Here is a 22,081-nt window from a genome sequence, read left to right as displayed (position 1 = left end):
GAAATAATTTTCTTTTCACTGTCTTGATGTAGCCCATGCTGTCTAGATTTCACCTGCAGCCACTGCTTTCATTAAAAAGACTGTTTCATTATCCTGTAAAAAGAAACCAGCTTCTTCCACCATTTTTTGTGGGCTCAGACAGATTAATGGTTATACTTATGGTCTTGAGGATGAGGTTCAAACCCTTTCCTTTTACAGTTCATTCTACGAGAACTGTGAGTGCTTCTTGAGCTTTTAGGCACTGTTTCCCAGATTTGCACAGCTGTTACCTGGTCTTCTATTGCGTTCAGATGCGTTTTCCCCAATGTTTAGGCCTCATCTGATGCCAAATTCAGAAATAGGACAGCAGGTAGCTCTTTAAGCTTCAGGCAGTCTCAAGTTTTGTTGCTTTGTGAACCTGTTAGTATTTTGTTATAGTTAATAGGTTAAAAGTCCGCGCTCAGGAAATGGAGGGTTGCGGCCTCCCCCTAATTAGTTCCCACTGGAAGCTATTAACGTGTATAAAGAAAAGATGGGGAAATTGGCGCTACCCTATTATAACACAGTATTTAAATTACAATAGAAATAAAAATCAAAAAAATATAACAGTGAAGATAATAAATAGTGCAACTCCAGTGCAATTGGCAAATGTTAAAATAAGTACCATATACGTGCATAAAGGTGAATTAAGCATACAGTATACACCCTAATTATAAAGAACCATACATTTGTAACAGTGTATCACCCCTTTAGGGCAAACAACAGTGATAATAATTAAAGTGTATAGTCAGTGTGTATAGTAAATCCAATATTTACTGTTTCTATTGGGATGAGCAGTGAATTCCGGAAAATCCGTGAATAAGTGTAATCATATAATTGAGCCCCACTTTGACTCATGTACTGTATAGACAAGATCTGTATAACAAATCCAGACCAAATGTGTACAGTTAAGTAATTATTAATAACCTCGTATAAGCTGTATGTGACAAAGTTCATGTGAAAAAACAAAGTCTCTGTGAAAAACAAACAAACAAAGTCTCTGTGAAAAAAAGGTTTCTGTAAAAAAACGGAACCGGGATCCCACCATATGCATTCCAAAAGATAATAAAGATAAAAAACGGTGACTTCTGTGCTCATACTGACTGGTGACTCCAAGTGCTCCCCCAATGTTCCCCCACTCACCAGAAGCAGTCACCCCTGCAGGGGTAATGGGCATAGAGTGGGTGTCTTGGGATGGATGTCTCTATAGATGTCCCGCTTTTGCTCCGCTCCTCCGTTTGTTTTGCACCAGCAATCCGATTCAAGATTCCCAGCAGACGTTCTAGAGCTAGGGCTCCTCCATAACTCACTACCACCAATCTGTCTTTCCTTTTTGGGGGGAAGATGGCCTTGTTGCCTCCCCTGTTGGGGCCCGAGCGAGGGTAGCCTCCCTTTGTTCCTTATGGTGGCTTGGCTGTAGCCTCCTTTTTGGTGCCTCCCAGAGAGCGTTGGTCCCTTAATTATAGGAGACCTCACTGGGCAGGCGGCTGTAACCCCAACCAGGGATCTCAGAGACAGGCACTGGGTGTCATCCGGTCCACAAGAACCCTCTCCACAGACCGCAGCAGGATGGATTGGATGTGTCAGCGTGAAAGAGATAAATAGCTCCACATGGCATAAAATCCTCACATTTATTGAGTAAATAAAGCAATTAAACACACTTACAAACAGCTGTTGTAAGAAAGCATATAAGGAAAGCCGGCTGGCTCCAAGACAGCCCGTAACTTCCGGGTACTAGAATAGCGGTGTTGTCAGGACGTAGCTCCTCCTCCCTACGTCGTTTCGTCACTACAGGACGTGGTCACGGGATCCTGTGACCACGTCCTGTAGTGACGAAACTACGTAGGGAGGAGGAGCTATGTCCTGACGACACCGCTATTCTAGTACCCGGAAGTTACGGGCTGTCTTGGAGCCGGCCGGCTTTCCTTATATGCTTTCTTACAACCGCTGTTTGTAAGTGTATTTAATTGCTTTATTTACTCAATAAATGTGAGGATTTTATGCCATGTGGAGCTATTTATCTCTTTCACGCTGACACATCCAATCCATCCTGCTGCGGTCTGTGGAGAGGGTTCTTGTGGACCGGATGACACCCAGTGCCTGTCTCTGAGATCCCTGGCTGGGGTTACAGCCGCCTGCCCAGTGAGGTCTCCTATAATTAAGGGACCAACGCTCTCTGGGAGGCACCAAAAAGCAGGCTACAGCCAAGCCACCACAAGGAACGAAGGGAGGCTACCCTCGCTCGGGCCCCAACAGGGGAGGCAACAAGGCCATCTTCCCCCCAAATTGGAAAGACAGATTGGTGGTGGTGAGTTACAGAGGAGCCCTAGCTCTGGAACGTCTGCCGGGAATCTTGAATCGGATTGCTGGTGCAAAACATACGGAGGAGCGGAGCACAAGCGGGACATCTATAGAGACATCCATCCCAAGACACCCACTCTATGCCCATTACCCCTGCAGGGGTGACTGCTTCTGGTGAGTGGGGGAACATTGGGGGAGCACTTGGAGTCACCAGTCTGTATGAGCACAGAAGTCACCGTTTTTTATCTTTATTATCTTTTGGATTGCATATGGTGGGATCCCGGTTCCGTTTTTTTACAGAAACCTTTTTTTCACAGAGACTTTGTTTGTTTTTCACAGAGACTTTGTTTTTTCACATGAACTTTTTCACATACAGCTGATACGAGGTTATTAATAATTACTTAACTGTACACATTTGGTCTGGATTTGTTATACAGATCTTGTCTATACAGTACATGAGTCAAAGTGGGGCTCAATTATATGATTACACTTATTCATGGATTTTCCGGAATTCACTGCTCATCCCAATAGAAACAGTAAATATTGGATTTACTATACACACTGACTATACACTTTAATTATTATCACTGTTTGCCCTAAAGGGGTGATACACTGTTACAAATGTATGGTTCTTTATAATTAGGGTGTATACTGTATGCTTAATTCACCTTTATGCACGTATATGGTACTTATTTTAACATTTGCCAATTGCACTGGAGTTGCACTATTTATTATCTTTACTTTTATATTTTTTTTATTTTTATTTCTATTGTAATTTAAATACTGTGTTATAATAGGGTAGCACCAATTTCCCCATCTTTTCTTTATATTTTGTTATAGTTGCCCACCCCTCAGTTGGATTGCTTTTTGGATGTTTCATTTGTCTATGAATCCTGTGCTCCTTAATAAAAAGAGGATTTTTGAACTTGCCGTTCTCTTCATTTAGTGTTTAGCCATCTTACTCCTAGTGCGTCTTTTCTACAAACTGAGACAAGCTGGGAGTGGGGGATGTATAACAGGCTGGTCACTTTTTTTTTTTTTTCTTTATTGTCAGTGTCCATATTCTTCTTGTAGATGGTAGTATAACCCAGTTTCCTTTGAATCCTGTGCCCCTTAATGAACTCCATAAAATGGATTTTACAGTATATACAAAAATCCTATTTTTCTAGGTATGCAAGTCATGTGCAATTAATTAATGTAACTTTTTTTTTTTAAATGTACAATAACAGGTATCAAAGCATCCGAAGAACAATGACAAATGATCAACCAGATGAGGTGGCAAATCCAGTTGATGCAGCGGTACCAGTTGAGGATGTTGATTATCATCATTCAAATGCAGGTTTGTCAATACATTGCAATATTATTTTGTTTCAGCTAGTAGTAGTTAGTTCCTTCCTGACATCAAGGATAGGATTATGTAACTAAAACAGGGTAGTTACAAAATTCACACCTTACATCCTGTTCTTGGACAGTGAACATCGAAACAATCCATGATCATTGGTGTAAGGTGTCTTTGCTACCTTCTGGATATATTTACTGGGATATCTGTTGACTTTCACAGGGTCAAAAGAAGTGGCTTTGAGAAGCTACACAAATATTTTGTTTCCTTCCTTTAAATATTTAATATTCTAGTAAAAGTAGCATTGCAGACAATAGAGATAGCGCTGCCTAAATATTTTTTAGTGTGTTAGGTCAGTACAAGGTTGGGATAATGTTTGGCAGAGGTTATGGGCCGGGGTGCTAGGTGCTTAACTACTTCCCGACCGCCCTATGCAGATATACTGCTGCAGGGTGGCTGCTCTGTGCTAGATCACGTATCTGGTATGTGATCAACGTTTCTGGGTAGGGGGTACATGCGTGCGCCGCCCCAGCTGTGTTGTGATTTGTTACAGCACAAGCTGATAAGCGGGTCCTGGGCAATGATTGATCGCAGGGACCTGCTGATCAGCTCCGTCATTAGCAGAAGGGAGATCTGTGTTGTAAACAACGCAGAGCTCAGAATACTTACAGGCGATCTTGCTATTTTTTTTATTTCCTGCAAAACGGGGAATTCGTACACCCCTTGATCGCCCCTAGATGTTAACCCCTTCCCAGTTAACGTCATTAGTACAGTGACAGCGTATAGGATTGGCACTGATCATTGTATTAGGACACTTTCACACTGGGGCGGTGAGAGCGTCAGCGATGCTTTTTGGCCACTAGCGGGGCGCTTTTAACCCCCGCTAGCGGCCGAAGAAGGGGTTAATAGCACCCGCAAAGCACCCCTGCCGAAGCGCTTTGCAGGCGCTTTGGCAGCGGTGCCCATTCATTTCAATGGGCAGGGTAGGTTTAGGAGCGGTGTATACACCGCTCCTAAACCGCCCCAAAGATGCTGCTGGTAGGACTTTTCTTAACCACTTACGGACCACCCGCCGCAGTTTTACGTCGGCTGTTTGAAGGAAGATATCGTTATAGCAGCAGCTAGCTGCCATAACCCCAGTATCCCCTTCTTCAGCGGGCGGTCCACTACAAGATAAACGTGGTCTCTGCGGCGGATTCGCCGCAAGATCACTTTCATCGGCGGCGAGAGAGGGCCACCCCCCCCCCGATCCGGTACCCTCTGCCGCTTACCGGAGCCATCGGCAGCAGCGGAGGCGATCGCGTCCTGTCACTAGCTGGGTGTGGAGACGAGTGAGAAGAAGATGGCCCCCACCTGTCTCCATACAATTGCTGGGCGGAAGCGCCCGCAAGTGCACCGCTCCAGTGTGAAAGCACTTGGGCTTTCACACTGGAGTGACAGGAGAGGTGCTTTGCGGGCGCTATTTTTAGTGCTAAAACACCTGTAAAGTGCCTCAGTGTGAAAGTAGCCTTAGTGTCACTATTGATGTCAGCCTCAGTTAGTGTACGCCCAGCCAGTGTCAGCTAGTGTCAGATTTCTCGCTGCACTATCACAGTCCCACTATAAGTCACTGATCACCGCCATTACTAGTATAAAAATAAATAAATACAAATTCCAGTATCTATACCAGACGTTCTAACTTTCACGCAAATCAAATACAGTGTGTTTCAAACAGAATGACCTGATTTTAAAAATGTATATCTGCGCAACCACGCACCACCAATAAATGAAACCTATGCTACTTAAATAGGCGTGGCCTAGAATTTCAAATGACAGCCACTAGATACCACTGCTAATGCTCAAATAGACCTTAACCTCAGTCGTTAACAAGATGGTGTCTATGCAACAGAAGGCGTTTTGTGTTCTCCAATTTAGCAAATCTGAGTCCATAACAATGGTGCAGCGTGCATTTACACAGCGTTTTGGAATTGATCCACCAATGGCAAAGAACATTCATCATTGGTATTAACAATTTGAACGTGGCGACCACACACTTCAGAGGAAAATGTGCAACAAATTCAAGAGGCTTTTGCACAAGTCTGCTCGTCATGCTAGCCGAGAACTTGCGATCCCTCAAACGACTGTTTTGTGTTTGTTAAGACGACATTTGCTTCTGAGGCTATACCGATTGCAAGCTCTTCGTGTAAGTGACAGAAGACAACCTTTAGATATCTGTCATATTCTTAGATGACATAGAGGACAGATTCATACCGCAGTTGATTTTTTAGTAACGTTTTATCCAAGCAGTATAAGTTTTGCATCACAATGTTCGCATATGGGGACTTGAGAAGCCACAACGTGTATAGCATGAGCAAGATTCATCAAAAATGTATGTGTTTTGTGCGGTTTTGTTTACAAAGCTTTATGGCGCTTTCTTTTTTGAGGGAAACACTTTTACGGGACATTCCTATCTTGAAATAATGAATGACTGGCTTTTTCCAAAACGTAATAAGGAGATTTCATTTTTCAGTATGTTTTGGCCAATCATCATACAGCAATACACTGCGGTCTTGCAGTGCATTGCAACGGTCTTGCAGTGCATTATGCGGCGCTCAAATTTGCCGCAAATGTCCCATAAAGTTCCGCGAACAGGAGAACACCCGATGTTCGAGTGAAACTTCCGTTTGACTTGAACTCGAAGCTCATCCCTAGTGGGGATATGTAAAACAAGACACGTTGGGGAGGAATTCAGCTATTGTCTTGATGTTATCCGTGCAGCAGGTGGAAGGCACATAGAGCATTTATAACGTGGTGAGTGAAACTTAAGGACTTACTTAAGTTTGTAATTTGTTATATAACTGTAACACATTTTCATTATTAAATATAACTATTTGAAATCGGGTCATGCTTTTTGAGACACACTGTAATATACACTTATTAAGATTTTTTTTTTCTCTTACCAGAGACAAGTATCAGAATAAATTTTGGCCTAAGAAATTCGAAAGTAAAATATATATAAATATATATATATATATATATATATATATATATATATATATATATATATATATATAATTTTATTTTATTATTTATTTATTGTTATTTTCATATTTTTTTTTTGTCTATATTGATAAAAAAAAATAAAAAACCCAGTGGTGATCACATACCACTACTCTATTTGTGTAAAAAAAAAGATACAAATTTAATTTACGTACAGTGTTGCATGTCCGCGCAATTGTCAGTTAAAGTAGCGTGCCAAATAGCAAAAATTGCTCTGGTCATAAGGGGGGAAAATCCTCCAGGGATCTATCATTAAAGTGTAGCTTTGGTCAAAATGTAAAATCACGTATTCATTTCAACTTTGTATTTCAATTATTTCTAGCCTACTCCTACTAATCTGAACAATCTTGCAAATTTAGTATGTGGTGTTTCCCACACATTTCATTCCTGGGATTCTGTGACACGTAGTTACTATGTCCTGTGGGTAGGCACTGCTGTATCACACATTTCGCAGAGCCTGCCTTCTGAACTACAGAGGTGCTGAGCGGAGGAGTGTCAGGAGTCAGAGTCAGTACAGGAATCGGTGCTGGCAGGCCATAAGGAAGTTCTGGAAACAGATGGCTAGCAGACAGGTAGCAATCACAACATGAAAGGAGGTTTTTCAAGTAAGCTTATATTAGATTGTCAAAATTAACCAATGTAATATTACAATACTGGTGTTATAAAATGAAAGTGTATGTTGTGATCCTAGATTTCCTTTATTTCTTATTTTTTACTGTTCTGTTTCCTAAAAGACAAAGTACACATTGTACATGTATTAATTTCCATTCTGTGGAGTATTATTTAGCAGCGTTCAGTTGTTGTTTCCCAAACATTTATTTGATATGAATTGCTTTGTGGCTGCCAGACACTCACAATCAAACAATGTCGCCATTAAAGGAAACCTGCTGGGGCGAAGCACAGGTCCACTTTAAAAAAGATGATGAAAGAGAATTTGGAAATTGAAAAAGAGGAGCTGTAACATTTTAATTTTGCTGACTTGATGATCATGATTTGATTTTAGACTTCCGTAGAGAGAACGCACTTCCTCATTCTACCTCAAGGTCGAGGCTCAGTCTGCTTCTTCACTCTCCCCCAGTGAAATTCCTCACTAGTCCTGAGTTCTTCACAGTTTTGCATTCAAACCCTGTAAGTAGTAAACTGTTTCCAAATAAATGTATCATGATCACTTCATTCAGCTGGGGAGAAATGATAACCTAGTAGTTTTCTGAGAATATAATAGATACATGATACATGATTTCTTACATACACAACATAATTTACTATGTATGTTTAATATCATTATTGTTATACAGGTTTTATATAGCGCCAACAGTTTGCGCAGCGCTTTAGAACATGAGGGCAGACATTACAGTTACATTACAATTTGGTACAAGAGTAATCAGAGGGCCCAGCTCGTTAGCGCTTACAATCTAAAAAGGAAGGGTCAATTGATACAAAAGGTAATAGCTGTGGGGGTATGAGCTGATGGAGGAAGTAAAACAGTGTTAGTTAGAAGTAGGATAGGTTTCTTTGAAGAGAAGGGTTTTCAGGGATCGCCTAAAGATGAATAGATTAGGGTACAGTCCGGCAGATTGGGGTACGGAGTTCCAAAGGATGGGTAAAGCTCTGAAGAAATCCTGGAGGAGAGGATGGGAGACGGTGACAAGGGAGCTAGAGAGCAGGAGGTCTTGGGATGACCGAAGAGAGCGGCTTGGTTGGTATTTTGGGGCTATGATAGTGATGTAGCTGGGGGCAGAGTTATGGATGGCTTTGTAAATTATTGTTAGTACTTTGAATTTTATTCGTTGGGTGAGTGGAAGCCAGTGGAGGGATTGGCAGAGAGGGGTGAAGGACACTGAATGGTTGGTAAGCTCTTAATGGATGAGTCTTGCAGAGGCATTCATTATAGACTGAAGGGGGGATAGTCTATGTAAAGGGGATCAAGAAGGTTATTCTCAGTGAGGTGGTCACTCATTCGGTTGTAGACTAAACGTTCAAGGAGTTTGGAGGCAAAAGGGAGTAAAGAGATGGGTCTTAGGTTAAGATTGGTGGGGTCTAGTGAGGCCTTTTTTGGTATGGGAGTGACTAGCGCATGTTTTAGAGGGTTGGGGAAGATGCCAGTAGAGAGTGAGAGGTTGAAGATATGAGTTAAGAAGTGTAGGATTGAGTCAGATGGTGACCGTAGTATTTGAGAAGGAACAGGGTCCAGGGGGCAGGAGGTTAGGTGGGAATTAGAAAAAAGTTAAGGCGCATTAAGGTGTATGTAGACCCTAACAATGAACTTCTCTTATTTGCTTCCTTTTGGCCTGCTAAATATACCACTGAAAGCAGTTCAATAAGTTAAAAATTACCTATTGATCTTGTCAGAAATTATAGCTGTTCTGTGTACTATCTACACTTCCCATGTTATCTCGGGGAGGCTGAATAGCCCTCCCAGTTCGTAACCTGGGACTGTAGATAGTTAGTGGATATGTTGTGGATATGAGAAGATGGGTCAAAATACGTAGTTTAGCAAAAAACAGCTAGGCAGGGCTGACACCGGTCGGTTCACAAAAATGCTGCATGATCTCAGCTCACAACAGGAATTAGGAGTTGGACTGCATTTCTGGCAGACCAACATGTATTGTTCTGTGCTTGCAGGGTCTTGTATAACATATAAAACATATGAAAATGGACTGTACTGCAGAGATGCATTTTTTTGCCCTGGCATGCACTTGAAAACATGTTTTTTGGTTTTACTAGAAGTCAATATAGTTAAAAAGTAAACATGGTTTGGAAGATAAGATGCCTGATTTGCCTGTTACTTAGTGTACAGATTGGCTGCAGTTCATAAATCAGCCTGAAAATTGGGTTTTACACTTTTACATTGTGTTATTTTTCTTTGGGTACCATAAAAAGTGCTCCCTATAAAGGATGACAGTGAAATTAAATATTTTGTTTTTTTACTGGATGAGGTATATTAACCAAGCATCATGCCCTTTCAGATGTGAACGAATACCTAATTAGCCTGGGCAGAGAAGGCAATAAACTCAAATTGTCCCCGTACCACACACACACTGTCCACTGTACCCTGTCACTAGGGGGCTTGTGCCAGTGATAAAGTTAAGTGAATAAAAACTTTTTGTAATTGATCTGCTGATACTGTGGCCACCTGCCACAGTTTCAAGATGACGTTGGGACAGGAGGCCATAGATTCTTCCACCACCAGCAACCCAGAAAATAAAGCATTCCTGCAAGGCCACAACACAGTTAGCATTGGAAGATGAAGAGTAATTCCAGGGTTTTAAAGGTGCACTTAGAAAATACTTTGCACTGCACACCACAAAACGTGACCTTTAAAGTATGTTCTTTATGCTTAGAGAAGAAGCACTGCAGTCTTGGCTCAACAACAGAATATCTAAATGATATGGACAAGTTTATACGACACTGCTATAATGCTAGATTTTGGGGCCTACTTGAGGCCACAGGCCAAAACCACTCGCAATGTTCAACATGCTTCTGGGTATCCCCTTTATGGACCCTATTGAACTAGGCAAAGTTCACAGGATTCCTGTCCCTTATAACTGTGGCACCTCTAACCCTTGTGATGTACTATGTAGGGTGCATTTCTTTAAAGAATATGTAAACCCAACATTTTAAATACCTGAAATGTGCCTGCTGTACCATGTACTTGTATGAAAAAGTATCTTGTTCTCTTTGTATTGCTTCCTTTGTGTGAAATCCCTGGTGTTCCTTCCAGTCCCTCTGCTTTCCATGATCAGTTCTCTAGCTGTGCTGGGAAATCAGCCTGCTCTTCTCCAATGATCAGTCTTGCCCCCTGACACACCCCTATGCACAGCCTTTCACTGGGAAGTTTGGTGTGCTGCTGCTTCCTGTTTTTTGACAAATCCCACATGTGATACCACCAGCAAACCCTGGTGATAAATATTGCATATTGGTTTTTTACTCTCTGGTTCATTTCTGCATTGGACTTAAAAGATTTTTAAACAGTATTTACCGGCAGATTTTTTTTGCGGTTATTACCGCATAATGTTTTTTGTTTTTTTTTAATTGGACTTAATTTACCACATGAAATAATTTATGCAAATTAGTCACGTGACTGCGTTATCGCATTCAGTAAACGTTAGTGAATTGACCCCTTTCTTGATTCAAACTAGTGAATGTCTGGCATACCTTACATCCATCACCAAGAGCTTATACTTGTTTCCCTGTGGCGTCCTGGCACCTATAGCAGAATCAGTCATTTCCCCTTAGTTGACGCCCAGTCTTCCATATAGGATCTGGGATTTCGTCAAATAATTTCCCACTCATCTTCTCACTCGAGGTTCCCAATACACCAAAGTTATTTTTGCATCAGTGTGTGAATGAGACATTTCTCATGGAGTCAGGGAGGCTAAAAGCTCTACCATTACTAATTTCATAGCTGATCACAAAATTGACACTACGCCCTCCACAATCAGATTGGAGCCCTCAGCTATGTTCTACAGGGTACTCCCATTGTCCATGGTTCCCTGCCTGGAGAAAAGGAGAAATCCATTCAGATTCCTAGACTAGAAGAAATCTATGTCTTAGAATCTCACAAATCGATCTCTATATGAGCATGGAGACAGATTTGGGAAGAGATTAGTCCATTTTCATAGGGCTTGTTCACACTAGCAGTTGAGGGGTGGTAAAACCCCATCATTGAGCTGCTTTTTTACTGCCCCCACACATCCGCTCCACCTTTAGCCGGCTGGGATGTACGCATATCCTGGCTGTGATGCTTTGCACCTGCCAAATGCGACCATTCAAGTTAATGAGGTGGTTGGTTGCTTCATGCTAGTGCAGGGTTCAAGGGGTTAAATCAGGTGGTGAGGGGGTGATACAATGCCTCCTCACTGCCTGTCAAATGATCTCTAAAGAGCAATCTGAACTTGGATTGCTCTTCAGAGATCAAAGCACATGTGATCAAGCCCTTAAAAACATATACCTTTAATCCCCTCCCAGAAAAGAGCCCCGCCCTCTGAACAATTTATATTTTAAACTGATCAAATAAATGCTTCCATGCTTATTATTCTGACCTTTTATCACATATGTGAACAGGGCAGCTCTACTCCCATCCCAGATGAAGTGCCATGCATAGCTTCCTATATAGCTAGCACCGCTCTCCCTTCCTTCGATGCTTCAGCTATTGAACACTTAGCAATGCCAGTTATTTAGGAAGAAATCAAGCATGCAACCAGATCGTTACCAACAGGCAAGAAGAGCCCTGGTTCCAATGGGTTTATAGGTACCTTCATGCCCCAACAGGTTTATGGCCACCACAGCCTTTATGCCCATATTGGAAACCACCTTTAATGACATTTCTCCTGAATGCCCATTTACAGACCAGCTTCTAGAAGTTTGAAGTTCAGTTATTGCCAAATAAGCTAAAGGCCTATTTCCCTTAAAAATGTGGATTTGAAAATTCATGCTAAAATAGCAGGCTTACCCGTTCGGTACTAAACCACAACAGTACCCGACAGGGATGTCCGCTTTCTCCATACTTGTTTATACTAGCAATGGGGCATCTTGCCAATATCACTTGTCTGAGATACAGGCTCCCCATGGATTATGATACACCTGTGGACAATTTTTTGACAAACTCTTTCAATGTACAAATTCACTTATGAGGTCGGATAATCCTCCATTAGATTTAAAGGAGTGTTTTCCTGTTCGGACTCCACAGTCTGCCATAGCCAATACTAACTAACCTTCAAACTTAGACATCTTATGCCGCATACATACGTCCGGACTTTCCGGCAGACTAGGTCCGACGGTCTTCCCGACGGACGTTTGGCGGAGTTCCAACAGACTTCTGAACGAACGGACTTGCGCACACACACCAACGGACTAAGTCTGTTCGAAAGTCCGTTCATTTTGAACGTGGTGACGTAAGACGGGACTAAAAAAGGAAGTTCAATAGCCAGTAGCCAATAGCTGCCCTTGCGTCATATTTGGTCCGTCGGCCAGCATACAGACGAACGGTTTTCCCGATAGGAAGTGAGTCAGTCGGACATATTTGAAACATGTTCTATTTCTAGGTCCGGCGGATATTTTAAATGAAAAATGAAAAACGATCGGATTAGCCTACACACGATCGGAATGTCCGACGGACTAATTCTGTTGGACCTAGTCTGCCGGAAAGTCCGGTTGTGTGTACACGGCATTAGACATACTAATGCCCCATACACACGGTCAGACATTGATTGGACATTCTGACAACAAAATCCTAGGATTTTTTCCGACGGATGTTGGCTCAAACTTGTCTTGCATACACACGGTCACACAAAGTTGTCAGAAAATCCAATCATTCTGAACGCCGTGACGTAAAACACGTACGTCGGGACTATAAACGGGGCAGTAGCCAATAGCTTTCATCTCTTTATTTATTCTGAGCATGCGTGGCACTTTGTGCGTCGGATTTGTGTACACACGATCGGAAATTCCGACAACAAAATCTTGTTGTCGGAAAATTTTATAGCCTGCTCTCAAACTTTGTGTGTTGGAAAATCCGATGGAAAATGTGTGATGGAGCCCACACACGGTCGGAATTTCCGACAACAAGGTCCTATCACACATTTTCCGTCAGAAAATCCGACCGTGTGTACGGGGCATAACAGATAGTCAGTTGCTGGAAATACCAAGATATCAGAAAGTTAGATATAAATGGTTTGTTAGAATTTTGGGGATACAGAAGATATACTAATGTATACTTATCATCTGCCAGGAACAGTTTTTGTTTTGTTTTTTCCTCTGCTCCTTCCCTACCCCACCCAGAGTGATAGAGAGAAGAAAGAGCTCTTCTTTCACTGGTCAGTCACAGGGTGGGGATGTGGAAGAGACCACGTAAGTGTTACTGAACTGCAAATCTCCTACTCTGCCAGATAGGGGTGTGGCAGAGCTGTGTAAATCTCTGGACTGGACAGACAGAAATACAAATGCTTTGTTGAGTAAAACAACCGTCATATATGTACTTCATCTTTGTATTTAGCTATGTGCCTGGGGTCCAGATATAAGTAAAGAATACAATTTGCAATCTTTGTTTTTTTTGTTTTTTTACTGCACTGATTTGCACTTTTAGTTTTGTCAAAAGTAGTTATGTATGTGTTTGTCTTCATTGTAATTGTAAATCATGTGGTACTTAAAGTGGAAGTAAAGGCAAACCCTAACTCTAAACCTACTCCCACCCACATTCTAAGCCTGTGGGTGGGAGTAGGCCTGTAAAGAAAAGATCACTACAGTGCCTTGCAAAAGTATTCACCCCCTTGGCATTTTTCGTGTTTTGTTGCCTCACAACCTGGAATTAACATGGATTGTTTGAGGATTTGCATCATTTAATTTACAGAACATGCCCACAACTTTGAAGATGTTTTTTTTACTTATTGTGAAGCAAACAACAAATAGGACAAAATAACAGAAAAAGTCAATGTGCATAACTATTCACCCCCCTAAAGTCAATACTTTGTAGAGCCACCTTTTGTGGCTATCACAGCTCTAAGCCGCTATGGATAAGTCTCTATGAGCTTGCCACATCTTACCACTGGGATTTTTGCCCATTCCTCCTTGAAAAACTGCTCCAGTTCCTTCAAGTTGGATGGTTTGTGCTTGTGAGCAGCAATCTTTAAGTCTGACCACAGATTTTCTATTGGATTGAGGTCTGGGCTTTGACTAGGCCATTCCAACACATTTACATGTTTCCCCTTAAACCACTCAAGTGTTGCTTTAGCAGTGTATTTGGGGTCATTGTCCTGCTGGAAGGTGAACCTCCGTCCTAGCCTAAAATCACACACAGATTAGTATAGGTTTTGCTCAAGAATATCCCTGTATTTAGCACCATCCATCTTTCCCTCAACTCTGACCAGTTTCCTTGTCCCGGTTGCTGAAAAACATCCCCACAGAATGAGGCTGCTGACACCGTGTTTCAATGTGGGGATGGTGTTCTTTGGGTGATGTGATTTGTTGGGTTTGTGCCAGACATAACGTTTTCTTTGATTGCCAAAAAGTTCAATTTTAGTCTCATCAGACCAGAGCACATTCCTCCATACATTTTGGGAGTCTCCCACATGCCTTTTTTGCAAACTCAAAACGTGCCATTTTGTTTTTTGCAGAAAGTAATGGCTTTCTTCTGGCCACTCTGCCATAAAACCCAACTCTATGGAGAGTATGGCTTATTGTCGTCCTATGTACAGATACTCCAGTCTCTGCTGTGGAACTTTGCAGCTCCTCCAGGGTTACCTTAGGTCTCTGTACTGCCTCTCTGATTAATACCCTCCTTGCCCGGTCCATGAGTTTTGGTGTTTGGCCATCTCTTGGTTTGCTGTTGTGCCATGTTCTTTCCATTTGGTTATGACAGATTTGATGGTGCTCCTAGGGATCTTCAAAGATTTGGATATTTTTTTTATAACCTAACCCTGACTTGTACTTCTCAACAACATTGTCCCTTACTTGTTTGGAGAGTTCCTTGGTCTTCATGGCAGTGTTTGGTTAGTGGTGCCTCTTGCTTAGGTGTTGCAGCCACTGGGGCCTTTCAAAAAGGTGTGTATATGTAATGACAGATCATGTGACACTTAGTACACAGGTGGACATCATTTCACTAATTATGTGACTTCTGAAGATTGTTGCACCAGAGCTTTTTATGGGCTTCACAACAAAGGGGGTGAATACATACGCACATGCCAATTATTAGTTTTTTATTTCTGAAAAATAGTTTTATGTATATATTTTTCTAATTTTACTTCACCAACTTGGACTATTGTGTTCTGATCCATTACATACAATTCGGATTAAAAAAACATTGGCTGTAATGTAACAAAATAGGTAAAAAGCTAAGGGGGTGAATACTTTTGCAAGGCACTGTATATTTACCTATTTTGAAGCTGCTCCGGTCCAGTCTCCAGTGGCGCCCTCTGTGTGCAGGAGAAAGCCTACAACTCCTTGCTGGGAAATGCCTGGGAAGTAACGACAATTATGGGGCGTGACGTCACTTACTATGGGGCTTCCATTGTCGGCTGCCTCTCCTACACACTGAAGTCGCCACTGACAGCTCAACCTGGAACCGGATCAGAGGTAAGTATAGCAATCTTTTTTTTACAGGTCTAGATAGATTAGGCTTAGTATGTGGGTGGCAATAGGTTTAGAGTTAGGTTTTGCCTTTACTTCCACTTTAACTAATCAATGTCATGCAAAACGGTCATTTGGCTATACATCCTTCAAGGGAATACATTATATATTGCCACTGTATGTGCTGTGTTAATAAACTGTTAATTATTTTGTTTTTTAGAGTGCCTACCGCATGTTTACAAATAATTCTTGTTTGAAGCATATGATCACCAAAGTTCGGAGAGATGCCCATCATTTTGAACGTTACCAACATAATCGGGATCTTGTAGGATTTTTGAATTTATTTGCCAATAAGCAAGTTGAGTTACCGAGAGGCTGGGAAATGAAACATGATCATCAAAGCAAGGTATTCATGGTTTTGATGTAGTGTGAAAGTGTGATAAATGTATCCTTGAATAGGAAACATAAGATGGCATTTAAGTCTTACCATTTGTTATCATCAGCAAATTTTGAGCTGAGAATAGCACAGTAACGCCTTACTTAGAAGAGAAGGTTTTTACATGTTTTAGACAGGCAGGTCAGCCTCTTTGCCCTGGAGCACCTTCCAGCTGCATGCACAAATTCTACCAGCCCGGGGAGCCGAGTGCTCATTCTCCCCCTGGCAGCTCCTCACTCACAGTTCTGGCAAACTCCCTGGCTCATGTTCTCGAGAAAACTCTGGTCTCTGAACCCACCAGCACAGCACTTCCTGTAGTATGAATCCCCTGGGCTGTCTTTTTTCATTTCATCCTTTTCTTCCATCCTCCTCTGCGCACAGCCCACTTGCAGGCTCCCAATAGTTCTCTCTGCCTCGCTGTGGGTTTCCTTCCTGTCTCTTCCTTGGCTTTCCTGTTTTTCTCCCTGTCCTGGCTGCACTTCCTCCTTATTGTTGGACGGTAGCTGGGCTTACCCAATCAAAGTCCTCCTTCCTTCACTTCCCTCTGCTTCATTGCCCAATCAAGTGGCGGGGAGCAGAGGATGAGCTTAAAAGGGGAGACAGCAAGTATGCTGAGTGGAGTGATCACATCTCCTAGCATCATTCTGTATCCCTGCCTGCGGGGCACAGGAAATTGCATCACGTGACCGGCACGCAGCCATTAGGGGGTCATTTTTACAAACATCTGCTTCTATTCACAGACACTTATAGATGCCATCAAAATATACAGATTTTTACAAACTGTCAGTGAATTAATGAACTGTTGGTAACCCTGGGGGTAGTACAGACAGCAAAACCAAGTTGCAGTCAATCCATCAAATGGCTGCGAACACAGAGATTAATATTGATCAACCTGTTGCCAACCACTGGTCTAGTCTAGAGGAACCCATGACACCACTGGGAATAAATTACAATTAGACTTGCACCAGTATGTGACAATATATCTGTGCTAACTTTAACACTCAAAGGGCAGGACAACAAAATGTTTTTCGTTGCTTGTTGATAGGATAAAAAAACAGCCGAGAATCAGAAAGTACATCCAAAAGATAGTCCTAACTCTTCAATATGCAAATGAGCTTTCTGCTAACCTTACAGCCACAATAATTGAAGGCATATTAGCCATGGCTTGTCTCTGAGGAAATACAGTACATAATTGGATGTATGTAAATTCAGCATCTCTAGGTGTATTTTTCCTTTTGGTGCTGAACATCATATACAGTGTATACTGTTTGAACAGCACCATCTAGTGGCTGAATTGAAGATTCACATGTCTAGTGAAGCAAGGGATGGCAGGTCCCATATGTTTTTTTGTATGACTCTGAGCTGTCTGCACTGAGGCAGTGAAAAGGAGAGGTAGCCACACAGACAGATATGCTGCATTTTTTAACAGTTTAGATGTGGGGACAGTTAAGATATAAACATTGATTCAAAGAATTCTTCTTTAATTGCACGCAATTGTTGTATGTGTAGCTGGGCACGTACATGAATACACACATTCCATATTCCTACTTGTTAATGTTTGTTGGCTTTTTTGCAGCCCTTTTTTGTTGATCATAATTCTAGAAGCACTACGTTTATTGACCCACGTCTTCCATTACAAAGCAGCAGACCAACTAGTGCACTATTACATCGGCAGCATTTAACAAGACAACGCAGCCACAGTGCTGGGGAGGTTAGTATAAACTTTATTCTGCGAAACTGGAACCACTAAAGCTCACCACTGTTACATGTCACAAGTTACAATCACCTTTAGATCGACCAACATGTTTTTTATTACAAGGGCCTGGCTGATTGGATCCAGATTGAATGAATAGTTTAGTTAAGTCTTCTTATTACATAGCTTTGATAAATCTAAAGGAAGTGTATACAGAGATTGTATGCTCAGATTGTAATGTGTATGGTTAGCGTAATGCCCTGTACACACGACCGGTTTTGCCGTCAGAATAAACTCTGAAGGTTTTTCCGACAGAATTCCGCTCAAGCTGTCTTGCATACACGCGGTCACACCAAATTCCGACTGTCAAGAATCCGGTGACATACAACACGTACTATGGGACAACACGTACGACGTCTCGTACTTGCTTCAGAGCATGCTTCATTTTTGGTACGTCGAAACAGCATACAGACGAGCGGTTTTCCCAATAGGAATTTGTTCAGTCGGAAAAATATAGAACATGTTCTATGTTCCATGTTCTATCTATGTCCGTCTGAATTTTCTACGTAAAAAGTCCAATGGGGCATACACACGGTCGGAATATAGGATGAAAAGCTCCCATTGGACTTTTTCTGTTGGAAATTCCGACCGTGTGTACGGGGCATTAGACCTAGTATCCACATGCTTCAGCTTGTAAATGCCAATCCAAATAGTAATGTGAACAGCAAACCATTTTCTTGAACAGGAACCTAAATGACACACATCAAAAAAACAAATAATGAAACAAACACAAAAACACATCCAAAATGATTCTTTGTGTCTCACAAAAAAATTCTCTTTGTGTAGTCTTTTCCAATAAGGGCTCATGCACACAGGCACATTTTTCAAAAGAGTAAAAACATGCTAGTGTAATTTGGTGTCCAGAGACCCTAGTGCTGCATATAGATGTAAGGTCCTAAACACATTCTGTCTGTATGCATTTGCCTCTTTGCACAAGTAGTGGGGCATACCTGTGCCAACAGCCGCCTACACCTATTCATTTCAATGGGCAGCAGGGGCACCTTGGCACCAAAATATGCTAGCGTATTTGTTCTGTAGGAGGAATGAGCTCATGTGCAGAAGCCCTAAAAGCAATCTCAAAAAATTAACTTCACATGAAGTCCCTATTCCATATAGTGAGCAATCCCAGCCAGAATCTTTATGCAGTCTCTTTAAAACACCCTCCATGCACCAACTCCAGCTGCAAATGAACACAAGCTCCCTTTTTTGGTGGACCTTAATTATAATCTTATCAATAAAGCCAGGCAATTAAGTGTACCCATACAAGGGGCGTGCCCGGATGTGAGCGAGGCAACAAGTGTTTCTCTGGAGCTCCGCAATTATCCTGGAAATAATCTGATTTTCGGAGCTTTTTCTGACCCTTATTCTGCTTCTACACTGCCGGGCTAAGATTGGGACATCCTGGACATGAGAAAGACCGGGCGCAAGCACAGGCAGACATCACAGCGCCAGACACTCCCTGCACGAGGCCCGGAACAAGGACCCGCCTCTGCCATCTTGCCTCCCAGGCAGAACTCTAAGAGCACCAAGAAGGCAGAGGGAGAAATCTGCAGCTGCAGCAGGACATGGCCATCCCCCACCAGCATCCCCAGTTCAGGGGGATGCCTCGGATACTATCACCAGACCCATCCTGGAGGCCATAGACGCCAGTAAGGCCGCGGTAATGGTACAAATTGACCATCTTGCCACAAAATGCATGCTTATCAGGCATTAACTAGATAAAATCCGAGGCAGGCTCACCACAGCAGAAGGCAGGATTTCTGATGTAGAAGATGCATCACACTTACAGGGAGCGCAATTGACTGAGCTGCAGGAGCTGGTAAGATCCCTCCAACATAGAGCCGCCGAGGACAGGCAAAGGAGGAATAATGTCAGGGTGGTGGGATTACCCGAAGGGGTGGAGGGGGCTAAAACCACCATGTTTGCAGAGCAATTTTTCAAGCAAATCCTGCAATTGGCCGACCTACCCCCCACCTATGTAGTAGAACGTGCACACCGGGTACCCACAGGTGTCCGACCCCCTGGCACATTCCCGCGACCATTTTTGGTTAGGTTCCTTAATTATCGCGACCGGGACATGATCCTGACGGAATCAAGGAAACATCAGGAACTGCGCTTTGAGAACACAAGTAATGCTGTTCCCCGACTTTTCAGCCGAAACCCAACGGAAAAGGAGATCCTTTAATGTTGTCCGCAAGAGGATGAGAGAAAGGGAGATCCAGTACAGCATGCTGTACCCTAGCAGGCTGCGGGTGCAATATAAAGGATCAATTAAATTCTTCGATAACCCATTGGAGGCCAGCGAATGGCTGGACAGAAACCCCTAAGTCTGTGAGCTACTGAACCATGTTTGTTCCAAGATCTACTGGGGCCCTGGAAGGTTAAACTGGTGTGGTAATCTACACTTGCTGAGCTCCTGTTGTGCTATTTTCATTTGTCAAGTTCCTTTTTGCTCCTCTTTCGTTTTTGCTGTTATTTCTCCCCTATGAAAATAAGGGGCTGTTTCTGACTACCTGCAGTGCATAACTCCTGTTGCCCACAAAGTTTTTACTTTTACAATGGTATACCTGTTGTGGGCCACTAGATGGCTCTAGGAGACCATGTCAGAAGATCTGCTAAAATGCCATATGAAGGCTAAACAATGCTCCTTGATCCTTATCCCATGGGGCTCCATGAGGATACATAAGGCCCCTTTCACACGGGACGGATCCGTGTTGATCCGCCCCGTGTTTATCCGCTGCTCAGCGGGGATCGCTCCGCTTTCCCCAGCTGAGCAGGCAGATGACAGGGCGGGACCCGCACACTGTGCAGGGACCGCCCTGTCAGATCTCCGCTCTCCCCTATGGGGGATCGGAGGAACACGGACCGTCTGTCCGTGTTCCTCCGATCCGCTCTGCAGACGGATAGAAAAATAGGATTTTCTTCCGTCCGCAGAATCGGACGAGAGCGGAGGCGGACGACATCGGGTGTTAGCGGATGTACATCCGCTGACACCCGCTATCCCATAGGGATGCATGTATGTCCGTATTTCATCCGAAAACGGATGGATGAAATACGGACATACTGTCCGCATGTGTGAAAGGGGCCTTAGATTGTCATCTTAATTTGCCGAACAGTTCGTCACAAGGTTGAGGACTTCCTATACTATTTTTGTTCTCCCCCTTTTTTTGGGAGTTTGGGACTAAGCCACATACCAGTGGTTGTGTGTTTTTATCTTGGTTTTTTTGTTCAGTTCTGGTATAATGGCGGGAGGGGATTGTTTTAACTCAGTTCACTACTCACAAGGGGAAAAATGTACAGTTTGTATGTGGCACTAGTCTAGTGTTTCAGCCAGTACCTGTAGATTATACAAGGTGCTGCATTCAGGCCCCTGGTGCTTAAAACTCTCTCAACAGGTTAATGGCTAAGTATGCGAAAATTGTGTCATGGAATGTGAGAGGACTGAATAATAAGTACAAATGAGCCTCAGTTTTTCAGTTCCTTAAACAATCCAAGCCGCATATCACCTTCCTGCAGGAGACACACCTGAATGGTAGCAGGGTTCTGGCTATGCGCAGGTCCTGGGTTCAAAAAGCCTTTCATGCTACTTTTTCCACATTTGCTAGAGGTGTCCCGATCCTTCTCAGTAAGGCTCTACCATGTACCATACATCAGGTGTTCTCGAACCAGGGGGGGTAGGTATATGGCTGTAATGTTAGACATTTATCAACATAAAATGTTACTGGTGAATGTTTACTTGCCTCCTCCTGTCAATGTGCAGATACTATATGATATGTTTACCAGACTGGCTCCATTTGCTAACCTCCCCCTTGTACTGATGGGCGATTTTCAATGCTATTTTAGATGCGTTGGACTCGTCCAATACGGGGAGGATAGGCTCTGCTGAACTTCTCTCCTGGGCTTCGGTGACTGGGCTGACTGAGCTGTGGCTATCTAGGAATCCTTGCCGCAGAGCCTACTCTCATGTCTCATTGACCCACCGCTCGTCGGCCAGGATAGATTTGGCGTTATCAGCCCTTGTTGCCATTTGTGAAGGACATAGATTACCTGGCCGGGGGTATATCTGATCATTGCCCCTTATCCCTCAATCTCAGCTTGTCTGCTGGGGGGATGGGAGGATGGCGGCTTTCCC

At 42.9% G+C, this 22,081-nt stretch overlaps 1 protein-coding gene across 6 annotated transcripts in view; it reads left to right on the top strand.

Moving 5' to 3' along the window:
* HECW2 (HECT, C2 and WW domain containing E3 ubiquitin protein ligase 2) overlaps positions 1 to 22,081 on the top strand; it is a 479,776-nt gene that overhangs the window by 364,217 nt on the left and 93,478 nt on the right. For all 6 annotated transcript variants that reach the window (XM_073633114.1, XM_073633112.1, XM_073633113.1 and 3 more), the window contains 4 exons: positions 3,549 to 3,658; positions 7,701 to 7,825; positions 15,981 to 16,166; positions 17,773 to 17,907. In XM_073633114.1, the coding sequence (XP_073489215.1) occupies positions 3,549 to 3,658; positions 7,701 to 7,825; positions 15,981 to 16,166; positions 17,773 to 17,907 (556 nt within the window). The remainder of the gene's footprint in view (positions 1 to 3,548; positions 3,659 to 7,700; positions 7,826 to 15,980; positions 16,167 to 17,772; positions 17,908 to 22,081) is intronic.

This window comes from Aquarana catesbeiana, linkage group LG06 (genome assembly GCF_042186555.1).
Source record: "Aquarana catesbeiana isolate 2022-GZ linkage group LG06, ASM4218655v1, whole genome shotgun sequence".
NCBI lineage: Eukaryota > Metazoa > Chordata > Amphibia > Anura > Ranidae > Aquarana > Aquarana catesbeiana.
Note: the sequence above shows the minus strand (reverse complement) of the source record. Positions and strands in the feature narration are given on the sequence as shown.